Here is a 15,744-nt window from a genome sequence, read left to right on the forward strand (position 1 = left end):
TTTAAATACAAACTAGAAGAGATGGTCCCTGACTATAAAGTGTTTACATTCTTATTGGGCAGAGAAGATGAACATACATGCAAGAATTAGATAATACATTTTCTTACACAATTTCCTGCCTCCTTCAGGGCTTTAATTATTACAATACACTTCTATAGCACCTCCCTTCCCAATAGCCCAAACACCAGCTGTGGAACAAACTGTTGAATAAAATGCTTCTCACAATCCCATTTTAGCTAGCGAGTTCATCTGGGAAACCAATTCTCCCCTTCCTTCTAATCAGAAACTCTTTTGACCTTGGGAAGTTGATTCCTCTACCTTTCCAGTGGTAGGGCAATACCTCAGAAATCCCACCAGAAAATTTTAAAAAATGCTAGAGAACAACAGTGCTAATGAAAAATAATGCTCAGGATACCTTCCATTCCTTGAGCTTACCATGTGCCCTTTAATAAGTGTTTTAAGCATTTTATCGACCTCTTGAATCCTTACAATCCCTGCAAAGGGCTGCCCAACAAAGTTATTGAAACCTAAACTGAAAAAGCAACATGCCAATGTCACACAGCAGCAGGAAACTGCCCCACTCCTCCCCAGCCTATGCTCTGTTTACTACCCCACCTGTCTCTCAAGCATTAGCTACTAGGTAAGACAGAGATTGGAACATGAGAATTGCTTGTTCGCGTGACCACAAAGGTCTGACCCAACCACCCCCAACTCCACCCAAACCAAAGTTTTCTGGATTTCTAGAGAAATTCTGTAATGTATTTTGAAAATCTATTGGGATTTTAAAGTGCTCATTCAGAAACGAAAAATACAAACCTACACTTACCAATACCAGTTGCCATTATATTGACTGCCTCATGGCAGCACCATGTGTGTGTGAGAGTAGAACCATGCTCCATAGAGTTTTCAATGCCTGATTTTTCAGAAGTAGATTGCCAGACCTTTCTTCTGAGGTGCTTCAGGGAGGACTTCACTCTGGTTAGCAGCCAAGCACATTAACCACCTGCATTGCCCTAGGACTCTAAAAATACACCTACTACCCAGGAAATGGAAAAGCTGGTGGCGTAGTGGTTAAGGGTTATGGCTGCTAACCAAAAGGTCAGCAGTTCAAATCCACCAGCCATTTCTTGGAAGCCCCATGGGGCAGTTCTACTCCATCCTATGGGGTTGCTATGAGTCGGAATTGACTCCACGATGATGGCAGTGGGTTTACCCAGGAAATGTGATTATTACTTAATCACCTCTCTTCTCTGCCTGGGTCACATGGAACTTAGGACACTCTAATGTTTTGTTGATGTTTCGGTTTCAACTGCAAACAATGCTGTCTTTTCCCTAGTGAATTATCTTTTTTCCCCTGGCTCAGTTCCTCAAAGAGCAGTCTAGGTCTGTTGCACATTCCTCTCCTTCTTGAGGCTGGTGACATCTGTTCACCAACCTTCAGTCTGGAGCCTGTTCATGCACAGCCTTTCTTCAGGGCAACTGAATGTTAGCCCACAGACTTTTCCTCTCCAAACTTGCTCACAATTATTTTTAGTCTTATGGTTAATATTTTTCAACATTTGGTCATTTAATCATTTTTGTGTCTGCTTAGTCTCCTTCTGTTTCTCCATGTTGTATAATATTCCTTTGTTATCTTTGTCCAAGATTCTCAAAGAATGCGATGATTCAGCCGCGTGAGGAAGGAGGCTTTCCTCCCTACTTTTCTGAGGTACAAAAATGTTTGGCTCCGGTGCAGCTCTGTTTTTCCAGCTGTCAAGCAGCAGCTAACCAGATTTTTTTCTACACACTGCAAACTGACAGACAGCAAAGTATATTATGGCATGATAGGGTGGATACAAAGCCTCAAAGGAGCTCAAAGGCAAAACGGACTCTTGGAACTCACAGGGTGTCAATGAACATATGCAGAGAGATGACATTAACAAATTTATTATGTGCCAGGTATCTTTGATGTGGTGAAATCCTTGTGAAATTGTTCATTACAGATTAGTAAGTAAGTACAAGTAAGCCTGTGCTTACCTTGCTTACTGATTCATCTGCCCCTGTGACCCACCAAAACCCAAAACCTGTGAGGGATTATGAATTCGAAAAAAGGCTTTGATTCTGTAGGAAGGTGCTGTGGGGTTGGAAGAGAGACAAATGCCAGACATACCCAGAAGCAGAGTCTTTGTTGTGGTCAAAAAAATGTGAACTTGTTCACTACAGGTAATTTGGTAAGCAAGGTCAGTACTGTGCTTACCTTGTCTATTGGATAATCTGCTCCTTGTCAAATAAAAGAGATAATAAAGAGATAAGAAGTGGGCAGGCATCATGGAGGACTATGAGGTTTCTGCCGTAGGGCTGGTGATGCCTCTCCATGAGGCACTGCATGATGAAAAAGGATCAAATTTATTGGGGTGGAGAGGGGGCGGAAGGCGGCCAGTAATGATTAACTCACTTTGGCTAAATTGCATTGGATAGGCCTCTGAGTCACCCCGGTGGGGACCTCCAGGAGGCTCAGAATTCAGAAGCGAGATCCCAACCAAAGGGATACACTGAGAAATCATCAGCATGTAGATGAGGCTTAGAGTAGCTGAGATAACTCAGTCATTACCTCATTACATATCCACAACTCTGTGAAGTGAGTACAATAAAACAAACAAAAAAGCCCCCAGGACCTATAATAATTGGCTTGCAGACCCAGGCTTGCCTAACTTTAAAGTTCACTCTGACCTTCTCTATGGGCCTTCCCACGAAACGGGGAGTGGCTGGAAGAACAGTCTTATGTGCTCACAGGTTTGCCACATTGCTGAGTTTACACCAGCCCAGCACTGCCATTGTTTCTGGAAATGTTAATAAAACATGCCTGCCAGAGTCAAAGCAGGATAAGAGAGAAAGTCAACAGATGGTTTAAACATAATAAGGGAAGGGCAGCAACGGAGGTATGTGCAGGGTTTACTTGGCACAAATTTTAGCAGGAAGGGCCCCCTGGCCTCCAAAGTCCTGATAAAATGCAAATGTCAATTCCTTTAACCTTCACTCAAGTCTATTCCTCACAATAGGTAAAGTTTGATAGAGGAGAAAGGGATGGGAAAGATGAGTCTTTGCCTGAGGGAACTGATTTGAAGGCAATATTATAAAGGGAAGGATCCTCGGCGGTGCAGTGCTTTGGTTAAAGCATTCAGTTGCTAACCAAAATGCCGGTAGTTCGATTCGCTCAGCGGTTGGAACCCACCAGCTGCTCCTGGGGACAAAGATGTGGCAGCCCGCTTCCGTAAGGATTTACAGCCTTGGAAACCCCATGACGGCAGCTCTACTCTGTCCTTACAGTGTTACTGTAAGTCAGAATCGACTCTACGGCAATGGGTTAGGTTTTTTGGTTTTGCGGGGGTCAGGATTTCAACACATTTTTTGGACACAATTCAATCTATAACACTCCTGTTGAATGACTTTAAGTCTTTTAGCACCTGCCTGCATTTCCAGGCATCTTGGATTGTTATGACTGCTGTAGTCAGATTGTGGAGAAAAAGTGGACACATCTTTGGATTGCATGAAGGTATTGCGGCTGACAAAGGACAAGATAAATAATGATAATGACATCACAGCATTGGAGGTAGTTGAAAAAAAGAGGTCATGCTTGTTGCTGAAACATTGGAATGGGGAACAGGGAGAATTACTATCTACTGTGTTTTTTTAAGTGTGTAAGCTCTTCTGTGGGTGCATCTTCATTCCACATTGTAAAAATAAACAAAGGCCATCCAACTGAGAACAGGCAGAGGCTATTTAATCAGAGCGTACCATAGCAAGGGAAGCAGCCACCATCACTTGTGTTTGGCAGATACACAAAGGCAGCCAGTGGAGTAGGAAAGCTTTGCAGTGAAAAAAGAAAAGGCTTAGTATATGCTCAGATTGGAGATTTGGGGCATGGGGAAGCTAGAGGCAAGTTAAGTAATCAGGGCATCTTATGTGATTGATTTGAGGAGCATATTTGGCTTTTTCTAGTTGGTCCTGAGTTGGAAGTAGGGCAGAAGGTAGGGAAGCTGACAGTCATTGACCACGTCCTGACCATTCTAGGTTAATTACTGTAGAGGTTATGGGCCAGAGCTCTATTGTCATATATGGGTCTGGCCCTTGTCTGTTTGCATGTTCAGTCTCGGCATTAAGATTGCAGAGGTTAGCTTTGCCAGAGTAAACTCAGAATTTCTATCATTTGTGGGAACTAGCACTTTAAAAAAGCAATGATATTCAGCTGATCCTCAGTAACTGCCACATTCAGGTTGGACTTGTGTGCATCTACAGAGCATGCACCCCCAAGGGAATAAAATTGTGTCTTGGACAAAAAATCTTACTCTTTTTATGTATGAAACACAGATATATACAGTACATAAACAGAAATATAGTATGCCGTGATATTAAAGGAAACCCTGGTGGTGCAGTGTTTAAGATCTACGTCTGCTCACCAAAAGTTCGGCAGCTGGAATCCACCAGGTGCTCCTTGGAAACTCTATGGGGCAGTTCTACTCTGTCCTACAGGGTTGCTATGAGTCAGAATTGACCCGATGGCAACAGGTTTGGTTTTTTTTTTTTTGGTTTTTTTTTTGGTGGTATTAAAGTTTCTTCGGGGAGGGGCTAGGGAAAAAAAGGCAAAATTGTTCTTGGTGGGGTGATAAAGAAAAAAAAAAAAAGGTTGAAAAACAGTGTTGTAGAGCCTACCTAAATCCTTCTACCTAAAGCTATGCTTTTCAGCTAGGGAGTCAAACAGCATCCAACCATCCCTAGTGAATTACATTTGCCTGTAGTTTCTGGATCTTCAAACATCCTCCCAGGACAACTGTAGTCCTTTCTTCTCACCAAGGATGAAGAATATCACCAGAATAAAGGTTTTAGCACATATCCATGGCAAAGTCTACCATGTGGTATTACTTAGTAGATCCAGTTTCCTTTGTAGTCATTCCTTTGCATCATACATCTTCTTTACGAAGAGAAACTCAAGCAGCGGAAACCAGATGTCTGTCCAAAATGGATGTGATGTGAGTAGTCAGTTTAACTCCACCATCTTACTTAGAAAAAGCGGAGTCTTAAGTGAATAAATTTAAGCTGAATATTTAATTCACTAAAATGACGTTATGAACTTTGGATAACTGGATTAAAAAAAAAGAAGAAATTAATTACAGACTCATTTTTCACTCAAGTCCAATACCACACATGAACTCTTTTCTCTTTTCATTGTTATCTATGGAATGGCATGCACAAAATCAGGAGGCCCTCTTAGATAAGGATTTTCGATTGTGTGATCCACTGCTCAAAGAGAGTAGGTGGTTCCTCCCTTGGCAAATTAGATCTCTCTTTTTAGTTTAGTTTGAGGCCTGCCCCCAGCCTGTTCTACTGGTTCTTGCTATTTCTTTTCCTAAATTATAACCCGGTCCCTACTGCTCCATCCCAAACCCTAATACCTGCCTCATACATGTACACCACTGCCATCACATCTGATACATGTTTACAGCGTGGAAAACACAAAGGAGAGGATGTCATCATAGCTGCAGCCACGTTGTGAGAATCAGGCTCTAAGGATCTTAATCTCATGAAGTCATGTAATTATTTCTGAGGTTGGGGCTAAGAGAGGCAAACTTTTCAAATAAAAAAAACCCCACAGACTATCCAAAGGACACCATCAAAGGAATAACAAAGTCCTCTTTAACCTTTTTATTGGTGTTCTAGTCTAAACAGGTAGGGAAAGAACTTTACTGAGGACTGAGTATAAAAGAATCCATTATTTGGGGTTACTGAATTGCGGAACCTCTGAATAGAGCCAAAAGGACCAGTTTTTATAGAGTTAAATGTTGACAACTATAAATAAACATGGTTTAAATCTTTTATAACAAATTCCCCAGAGTCACCTGTGCAAGTAATTCTGCAATATCCAGACTTTATTGAATCTCCCCTCACCTCCGCTTCTTCCCCTTCTCATCTAGCCAGCGTACAATATCGCCTGACCCTTATATCTGAAGTTTAAGTCTAACTGGGTTCTTTTCCCTGGAAAAACTTTCAGTGGCTCCCTACTAACACTGAATATTGAATTTAATAGTCTGAATAATATACCCATGTCCAAACTTCTTTTTCCAATACCTTCTAGATTACTCTATATTCTGGTGAAACTAAACTAACAGATATTCCCTAAAGATTCTCCAGCTTCCTTACCCACACCTCTGTGTGTATGTTATTTCTTCAACCTGAAATTTCTCCTTTCCATATAGCAAAATCCATGGGATTATCCAGCTATTTATCATCATCCACATATCTCTTGGTGAAACTGGATTTTGCTGTAAATAGGTTTGACCCGTAGAACAAGCAGAACAGCCTTCCCAAGTATGGTAGGTATGGAAATCAGGAAACTGAACAGAAATAGATGGGATCAATGGTGAAGATAACCTGGAATACCTGAGCTTTAATCTGGAGTCCAAAGGAGGTGAAATGGAGGGTTTGGTGCTAGAGCAGCAAGAAGTCATTCCTAGCATAGGTGGGGCAGAATTCCCTGATTAGGTTGAGGGCAAGTGTCCAGTGAGCAGAAAAACAAAGAAATACCTTTGCACTCTATTTACTTCTCCTCCAGAGCTGAAGATGAGGACTGAACTCTGTTGTAGCTCCCTCACCACTCCCTGCCCCCTACACAGGATCCTCCCTCTCTCTCTCCCCTCTCTACACATGTGTTTTCCCATTTCTTCCAGGCTTCCTGTTCCAGCCCCTCAAGAACACAGAGAAAGGATTTGATGTGATTAACTTTTCTTCATCTCTCATTTTATTTTTTCATTTATTCAATCCATAGTTATTGACTACTGATATGTTCCAGGTGCTTTGCTAGGCACTGGAGAGAGGAGGATAAAAGAGAAAGAAGGATAGAGGAATAAATGAAACACTTTCAGTCTTCATGAGGAGACAGTGTTTAGCAAATAACAACTACTATAATGGAGTTATGGGTCGGAATCGATTTGACAGCAAAGGATTTGCTTTTTTTTGTTTACAATGGAGTTAATTGTCCCTGGGTGGCGCAAATGGGTAAGAGCCTGACCATTAACTGAAAGGATGGCAATTCGAACCCACCCAGAGGTTCCTCAGAAGACAGGCCTGGTGATCTGCTTCCAAAAGGTAACAGAATTGAAAACCCTATGAAAAAGCTCTACCCTGCACACACGGGGTCACCAAGAGTTAGAAAGGACTCAGCAGAAACTAACCACAACAACCTGCAGGAGTTATGCTGGTTAGTTGGTTATTTTTCATTCGAGCCCTTCCATCCATTCTCCACCCTTCTCATCCTTGCTCTATACCTTAGGAGGTTGACCCTTGCAGATAGCATCTTTTATTATCCAGACTCCTTGCCCTCTGACTTCAGTTGTGTTTGGCTAATGGGAAGTACAGGCAAGATACTAAAAGAAGGGAGCAGAGACCAAGATATTTATTCTTCCTGATCTTTATCACCTTCCTGTTGCAGTCTGGTGTGCTGTATCCCTCCAGGGCTATATTTCATTCCACGTGACCCAATGAGGGCCTATTACCATAAAAAGTTGCAGGGACAAGGTAATTAGAATGTTTGATCTGCAATGGTGGTGGTGAATTATCATGAGGTTCCTAAGAACGACATAAATGGGCAGCCTTCTAAAAAATGGCTTGATTTGTGTAATCAGAAAAATTCTAGGTCTGGTGAGCAGAAACCTGATGTAAGTTGCTATAATAGGAATTCATGGCTTCTCACCAAGTTCCAAGAATCAAACCAGTTTAGAGACCCAGAATACCTTGGGTTTTTTTTAAAAAAAAAGGCCAAGTTCCTTTGAGAAAGGACCCTGCAATGCTGCCAAGTACATACTTTAAGTTTTCTTCTAAGCCTTCCCCAAAACGACATTGCCAATTACCTAAGTTTGAAAATGTACTGTGGAAAGGGATATACCAGACCTCCCACCCACCTACCCATTGCCATCAAGTCAATTCTGACTCATAGCAACTCTATGCACAACAGAATGAAACACTGCCCTGTCCTGCAACTTCCTCACAATCCTTGCTATGTTTGATCCCATTGTTGCAGCCACACTGTGTAGATCCATCTTGCTGAGGGTCTTCCTCTATTTCACTGACCCTCTGCCAAGCATAATGTCCTTCTCCAGGGATTGGTCTCTCTTGATAATATGTCTAAAGTACATGAGACAAAGTTTTGCCATCCTTGCTTCTAACAACAATACTATGTTGCTATTTTTATGGGATTAGAACACTATTGTGGTCCAGTGGCGTATTCGTTTCCTGTTGCTGCTGTAACAGTTTACCAAAAACACAGTGGTTTAAATAATACAAATTTGTTAGCTTATAGTTCTGGAGGTCAGAAGTCCAAAATGGGTCCTACAGGGCTAAAATCACAGTGTCAGCAGGGCTGCGTTCCTTTAGGAGGCTCTAGGGGAAGAATCCATTTCCTTGCTTTTTCTAGTTCCTAGAAACCGCCTACATGTCTTGGCTCATGATCCCTTCCTCCATCTTCAAAGCCAGCAGCATAGCATCTTCAAATAAATATCTCTCCCTTTTCCCTCTGCTTTAATCATCACGTCTTTTCTGACCCTCCTGCTTCACTCTTTCACTTATAAGAACACTTGTGATTATCTGGCCCCTTCCAGGTAACCCAGAATAATCTCCCCATCCAAAGATCCTTCATTTAATCACACCTGAAAAGTCCCTTGTGCCGTGTAAAGTAACATTCACAGGATCCAGAGATTAAGCCTACCACAAGTGATCAGAATCGGGGGTCTGGAGTCTGATTTTGAATAAACCCTGGGGTCAAGTCCATCTCACAATGGCCCGTTCTATGATTATATTTTAAGTTCCAACATATTCAGATAGATATGTTTAGCAATTGGAAGAATCTCAACATTTATTCCCTGACCCACGAAGAGGATAAATTATGGTAGGAAAGGCCAAGTGTAAGCCCCTGGAATGGCTTCTCCACACCAGAATAGTAAATCAACAGTAATACTGCATTTGCCTGGTAAGTGTAGAGATTGGTGTCATTATCTAAAAACCTGAAAGATGTAGGAGTGTCCCATACTCAACTAACTTGCCTACTTAGCCTATGCAAGATGGAGTATGGAAGATAACTATGGATCAAGTAGTGATACCAGTTAGCTGCGATTTCAGGTCTGGTAGCTTTACTGGATCAAACAATACATTCTGTAGCACCTGGCACTATAAATCTAGCAAACATTTTTTTTCTTCAGACTAATTAATAAGAAGGACCACCCAAAACAGTTTTCCTTTACCCAGAAGGGGCAGCAATGTATTCTTACCATCTTATTTCAGGAATATGTCAACTATCTTGTACATCTAATATATAGTCTAATGGGACCTAGGTGATCTTGATAATCCCACAGAACACAGGACCTAGGTTATCTTGATATTCCATATTCCACAGAACATCATATTATTGACATTATGTTAATTGACCCCATAAACGGTGAAGTTCCTTAAATGCGTTAGTGAGACAAATGTGGCCACAAAGTAGAGGATAAATCACATTAAAATTTTGCTAAATTTCAAGGAAATTGATGGCCTGGAATATGTCAGGATATCCTCTCTGTATTGTTTTCCTAGGGCTACTGTAACAAAATGCCACAAACAGGGTGGCTTATATGAACAGAAATTTATTGTCTCATGGTACTGGAGGCTGGAAATCCAAAATCAGGGTGACAATCATGGAGATTCCTTCTGAGGCTTTGAGGGAAAAATCTATTCCATGCTTCTCCTAGCTTCTGGTAGATCCAGGCTTGCAGCAGCAGCACGACATGGCATCCTTTCTCTGTCACCCTGTATCTGTGTATCCGTCTCCTCTTTCATAAAGACAACAGTCATATGAGATCAGGACCCACCCTACTCCAGTGTGATCTTATGTTAACCTAACTGATAACATGTTATAAGACCTTATTTCCAAACAGGGTCTTATTCACAGGTACAGAAATTAGGACTTAACCATCATTTTAGGGCAACACAATTCAATTTATAACACCCTCTAATGTGAAAGTTAAGTCACTGCACCTTGTATGCCCACGACGAAGAGAAACAACTCTGGATTTTGGAGACACCATTTATTACAATTGAGAGTTCTGCTATAGTCTATTTACACAGTAACCTATAAGGCTGTCTGTTTTTAATGGAGCTTAGAAACTCTATGGGGCAGTTCTACTCTGTCCTATAGGGTCGCTATGTGTCGGAATCGACTGGACGGCACTGGGTTAGAGCAAGAAAAGGCTCCACAGTGGGTTTAAGCTACATTGCAAGCTGCTCTGCCATTTGGATCTTATGACCTATCAGATACGATAGTTATTGGAAGTTTCTGTGACAGACAGAAATACTGTTTAAAGCCTCTGGAAAGCCCCAATAGGAGAATCACTGCAGGGATCCCTAGGGTTTTGGAGCAAAGCCATGTCCTCTTTTATCAATGTATTAGTTATTTATAGCTACATAATAAATTATCCTCAAACATAGCAGCAATAAACATTTATTATTTGGGTCAGGAATTTGGGAATGGCTTAGCTGGGCACTATTGGCTCGGGGTCTCTCATGTGGTTACTGTCAGGATGTCAGCCAGTGCCACAATCATTTGAAGGCTTGACTGGTGCTGTAGGATCTGCTTACAGGATGGCTCACTCCCATGTCTGGCAAGTTGGTGCTGGCTGTTGTATCTCTCACCATGTGGATCACTCCAAAGGGCTGCTTGAGTATTCTCATGACATGGTGGCTGGCTTTCCCAAGAGCAAATGATCCAAGAGAGAACAAGGTTGAAGTCACAGTCTTTTATGACCTAGCCTAAGATGTCACACTCTGTCACTTGTACAGCATTTTACTGGACATAAAGGCCAGCCACGATTCAGTATGGAGGGGGTCTACATGATGGCATGCATACAAGGAGGTGAGGATCACCTGGAGCTACATACAGCTTCATAGCCAATGGCTAGTCACTATTTGTGAAAAAGCAGCTTCTCTCTTGCTACTGTGCCCTAGTAGAAAATCAGTAGGAATTAGACTATAATACCTTCTCTACTGCTTCAATGTGTCTATGTAAATACACACTTAAAGCCTTATGGGAGGTTCCCTATATCCAAGTAACAGAGGAGGGAAAAGTCAGCCTTATGCAAAGTAAGCTGGTACTAGCAATGAGTGGATGGCTGCTGTATCATAGTCTTTCCCAGGGGTATTGTGAAATACAGCAGACAGGGAAATCTTCCTGATAGAATGTCAACCACTATATCTACTTGTCCATTTTCCATGGAAAGAGAGATGACCTGATATAAGATCTACACTGACTCATAAAAAAAAAAAAAAACTCATAGGCAGTGATTAATGGGTTAGTCAGCTGGTCAGGGACTTGGAAAAAACAAGATTGAAAGACTGATGACAAAAAGGTCAGGGTCGGGGGAAGTACATTGAAGAATCTCTTGGGACAGGCACAAAGCATGAAAATATGTGTCTTATGTAATGTCCTCCAGAGAACAAGATGATCTGTCCAGTAAACATCAGTCAACCTCTCCCCAGTGTCCCCAGGCTTTGCTCAATGTACACTGCCATGGTGGCAGGCATGGAGGATAAAAATGAGTTCGACTATATGGGCTTCCCTCAAGGCTGATTTTGCTACCATCATTGTTGAGTCTCCAAACTGCCAAGAGCAGAGGCCAACACTGATCCTCCAATATGGCACAATTCTTTGTAGTTCTAGCTGGGCAGTCTCTGCTTCACAGCTCCAGCTCACTCAGGCTCGAGTAACACTATTGACTCCTTTCCTTAGCAGTTGGATGAGGGAGTAGGGGATGGATTTGAGGGACACTTGTAAAAACAGCATTGAGAGGACTTGGTGGCCAAGTGAATGCAGCAGGAAAGTAGAGAAGGAAACACTAAGATGTTTGAAATTTTTAGTTCTGTTTTTTTTTTTTTTTTTTTTTTGAGTAACAAATGGAGATACATTTAATGTAGAGATAATGGGAGAAGGGTGGGAAGTGGCTGATGGAGGAGCTAAATAGTTCAGTTTGAGCCTCTGGATTTGGGAGGTGAGTATATGTATGTATCGTATGCAACTGATGGGCAAGGAGGAAAAGATCCCTGAGTTTAGAAGCAAGGTCTGGTTTGGAGTGAAAAGTTGAACTTATTCATAATCATGTGTTAATGCTTCATAGGACTTTGCATTTTTTATCTTTTACCTCTAACTATGGACAATGACTAAGGAGGACCAAAGAAGAATTGATGCCTTTGAATTATGGTGTTGGTAAAAATACTGAATATACCATGGACTGCCAGAAGAACAAACAAGTCTATCTCGGAAGACATACAGCTAGAATGCTCCTTAGAAGCAAGAATGGTGAGACTTTGTTTCAGGTACTTAGGTCATGTTATCAGGAGGGACTAGTCCCTGGAGAAGGAAATCATGCTTGGTAAGGTAGAAGGTCAGTGACGAAAAGGAAAACCCTCAACGAGACAGATTGACACAGTGGCTGCAACAATGGGTTCAAACACAGCAACAATTGTGAGTATGGTGCAAGACCAGGCAGTGTTGTACATGGGGTCTCTATGAGTCAGAACCAACTTGCTGGCACCTGACAACAACTATGGATATTGAGGCTTTGTTTTCAGTTGTAATGAACAAGCTGAGGGGGACTTTTAAGGAGTAGGAGTACTCACCCTCAGAGAGAAAGTAGGAATAGAGGCCCCCTAAAAGCAAATGCTTACCTGTGTATTTCATACTGAAAGCACCAAAGGCAGAACCTCATTTGTCATGTCCCACTTCTATTCCCAGCTCTAGAATAGCAGCACATTGTCGCCCCTCGAAAATGCATGAAATGAATGAATAAATGGAAAAATCATGGGATAAATGAATGAATAAATGATGATGAACAAACCTACAGGTCAAAATGGGGAGCTGGGGAAAGGGGAAGCCACACATGACCTTTCCTTCTTTTCCAGAACCACTTTCCAAGAGAGAAGGATAAGAGGCCTTGTTGAGTAGATTGAGTACGTGGCCTCTGAATTCAGGCTCCACATCCTCCTAGCTGCTGACTTCACCTCTTGGTGCCTAGACTCCCTCCCTGTAAAATAAACAGAGTTAATGCTTAGGGGAGTGTCTGGGGAAAAAGTAAGTTCCACTTAAGTGTTAGTGGTATTATTTTTGGAATCTTGGTGAGAATGTAAGCTTGCAAAACAAGTGGGAAATTCCCCGGACAAAGCGTGAATCCAGGTACTTAACCTCTAAGTGCCATTCAAACGTGAACAATAGCCTTTTCTTCCTCTGTCTTCCAGACAGCTTTAGAGATCCCACTTCCCACCCCTTACTCCACCCCACTCCACCCTACCCCACCCCACCCCAGCATACCTTTCACTAGCAAGAGGCAGAGGCCTAGGTTTTAGTTCCAGAAGCCTGCAGTGAGCTGTGTGGGTTTGCCAAGCCCTATACCCTCTCTGGGCCTCGGTTCAGTCGCCCGTCCCCGCAAGGTTGAAGGATCTGAGAACCAACATCCCTTTCAGCAAAGACGGACCCTGTTCCCCCGCGTCGCCAAATTCGGGTCTCCAAGTCCACCGACTGGCACTCCCTTAACCCCTCCCGAGTGCCCACATCGGGCCCTCCTGCGCGCGGCGTCCCTGAGCCGCCTGCACCCTGTGCGCCCGGGCTGCAGCCCAGCTCCTGCACTGCCCGGATGGAGGCGCCCCTAGGGCACCCTCAGGTCGGGATGCCAGTTGCCCCGCGTCCGCCGCGCCTTCGCCTGCGGCCCCCCCTCGGGGCCCGCGGCGCCTTTATACCGAGCCGGCCGACTGCTCACTAATGTTTAACTCGCGGCTGAAAGTTGGGAGCGCCGAGTGCCTGTGCCCCTAGCAGCGGAGCAGAACGCCCTTCTCGGCGGCTTGCGGTGCCTTCTGCCTGCGCTCCTGCTCGGGAAAGCTCAGTTCCGTGGAGACTCCCACAATGAAGGTGAGTAGCGCGACTCACACTTCTCCTGCCTCAGGGTCGCTTTGTAGGTGCCTCTTCTCCACACTCTTCCCATAAAAAAAAAGCCCCAGTGCCGTTGAGTCGATTTCAACCCGTAGCGACCCTATAGGACAGAGTAGAGCTGCCCCATAGAGTTTCCAAGGAGCGCCTGGCGGAACCGAACTGTCGACCCTTTGGATTGCAGCCACAGCACTTAGCCACTACGCCACCAGGGTTTCCACTCTTCCCGTACTGCCCCAAAAGCTCGCGGAGCTGGACCCAAACCCTTCAAACCAAACCCATTGCGGTACAGTCGATTCTGATTCATAGCGACCCTATAGGGTAGAGTAGAGCTGCCCCAGTAGGGTCTCCAAGGCTGTATTCTTTACGGAAGCAGACTGCCCCATCTTTCTCCTGCGGAGTGGCTGGTGGGTTTTAACCGCCGACCTTTTGGTTATCGGCACAGCGCTTATCACTGCACCAGCAGGGCTTCTTAGAAAGGATCGGGGACTCCCATTAGGCAGAAGCCCCAGGGCCACTCTCTGACAGGGGGAGGGACGTCCCAGGGCTCTTTCTCCTCTCTCTCGGACCAGAAAGAAAGGTTTCTTCTAGAACCCAAGTACCGAGTCTTGGAGGATTGGAGAGCCACCCACAAAACGCAAGCCCGAATCTTTACTTCGCCTCAGGCAGGCAGGGTAGAAAAGCTAGTGTGCTCAGAGGCCACAAGTTCAAGGACACTCGCCCTAGTAAACTCCGGCAGGCGCACGCTAAGCGCTCCCAGCCCCCTATCCCCTTCTTCCAACTCGCGCTATCCTCAAATCTCCCTGACCCCTGAGAAGCCCGGGCTCCTACCCTCTTACCCAGACTGGGACCAAATGTTTCCTTCTAATCGGACATTATCTGACCTGCTTGCAGACACTGTGGAAGGTTCTCCTGGGACTGCTGGGTGCTGCTGCGCTCATCACCATCATCACCGTGCCCGTGGTTATGCTGAACAAAGACAGTAAGTTTGAAACATTCGGAAAAGATAAGACAGTTGGAAGCTAGAGTTAGACTCTGTGTTACCACACTAAGAGGACCAAGGGATTTTGCTGGCTATTTGAACCAGCGCGCTGGGTTGTAGCTGCTCCTAGTGTGGCGGCTGGATTCACGTTGCTGGGACTCCAGTATTTCGGCTGTGAGCCTTGCAACCGCCAGGTTTTGTTACACATAACAAATGTATACTTCCTGAAATTAGGGGGAAGTCTTCGGATTTTTCTTTTTATTAAATTTAAAAAGCACTTTTGGGGGTGCGATCTTTGAAGGCAAAGAGAAAGTATTTAAAGACCCCAAACTTACCGGTAAGGATGTCTCGAAGGGGAAAAAGTTGAAAAAGAAAGTCCCAAATTACAGTTTTGAGAAAAGACAGTGCACAGGGCACCGTGGTTGTTTTCCTTCAGATACGATGGGAATTCATCCGTTATACGGTTAGGATACAGGGAAGCAACTATTTGGCCACTTTAGAAGTATTGCAGAGATAAATCATAAAGCTGGCATGCATGATACTATTCAGAGGGGATGAGATTAGGACGTTTTGGTGGGTTCATTTCGTTAAATTACCTTCATATGTTTTAGCTTGCCTGACTGAATGTTGCAGTTTAGCCTTACCTCTTAATAGAAAACATTCAGGTAATTGAATGCACACTAATACAAGCAAGTGAGAATACTAGTTTGGGCCTTCTTTGGCCCTCCTTTCCTTTCATCGATTTACTTTCATTTCATTATTACAAGCGCTAAATTAATCAGCCAACTGA

General features: G+C 43.6%; 1 protein-coding gene and 1 long non-coding RNA gene across 6 annotated transcripts in view; one reads left to right on the top strand and one right to left on the bottom strand.

The window, feature by feature from the left end:
• Nucleotides 1-4,609: 4,609 nt before the first annotated feature.
• On the bottom strand, nt 4,610-14,966 carry LOC111749444 (uncharacterized). Its single transcript, XR_010322302.1, has 3 exons — nt 14,857-14,966; nt 13,361-13,489; nt 4,610-13,076 (listed from the first exon to the last, which is right to left on the bottom strand). It is a non-coding gene; the product is annotated as an uncharacterized LOC111749444 (long non-coding RNA).
• Nucleotides 13,680-15,744, top strand: part of DPP4 (dipeptidyl peptidase 4) — a 93,245-nt gene continuing 91,180 nt past the window's right edge. For 2 of the 5 annotated variants that reach the window (XM_064287053.1, XM_064287054.1), the window contains exons 1-2: nt 13,680-13,954; nt 14,867-14,954. In XM_064287053.1, the coding sequence (XP_064143123.1) occupies nt 13,949-13,954; nt 14,867-14,954 (94 nt within the window). In that variant the 5' untranslated portion in view covers nt 13,680-13,948. Of the gene's footprint in view, nt 13,955-14,866; nt 14,955-15,744 lie in introns of those variants that run through there. The other 3 variants (XM_023542885.2, XM_023542886.2, XM_064287055.1) reach the window with 2 other exon arrangements.

The sequence above is a fragment of the Loxodonta africana genome, chromosome 6 (genome assembly GCF_030014295.1).
Source record: "Loxodonta africana isolate mLoxAfr1 chromosome 6, mLoxAfr1.hap2, whole genome shotgun sequence".
NCBI classification, from domain to species: domain Eukaryota; kingdom Metazoa; phylum Chordata; class Mammalia; order Proboscidea; family Elephantidae; genus Loxodonta; species Loxodonta africana.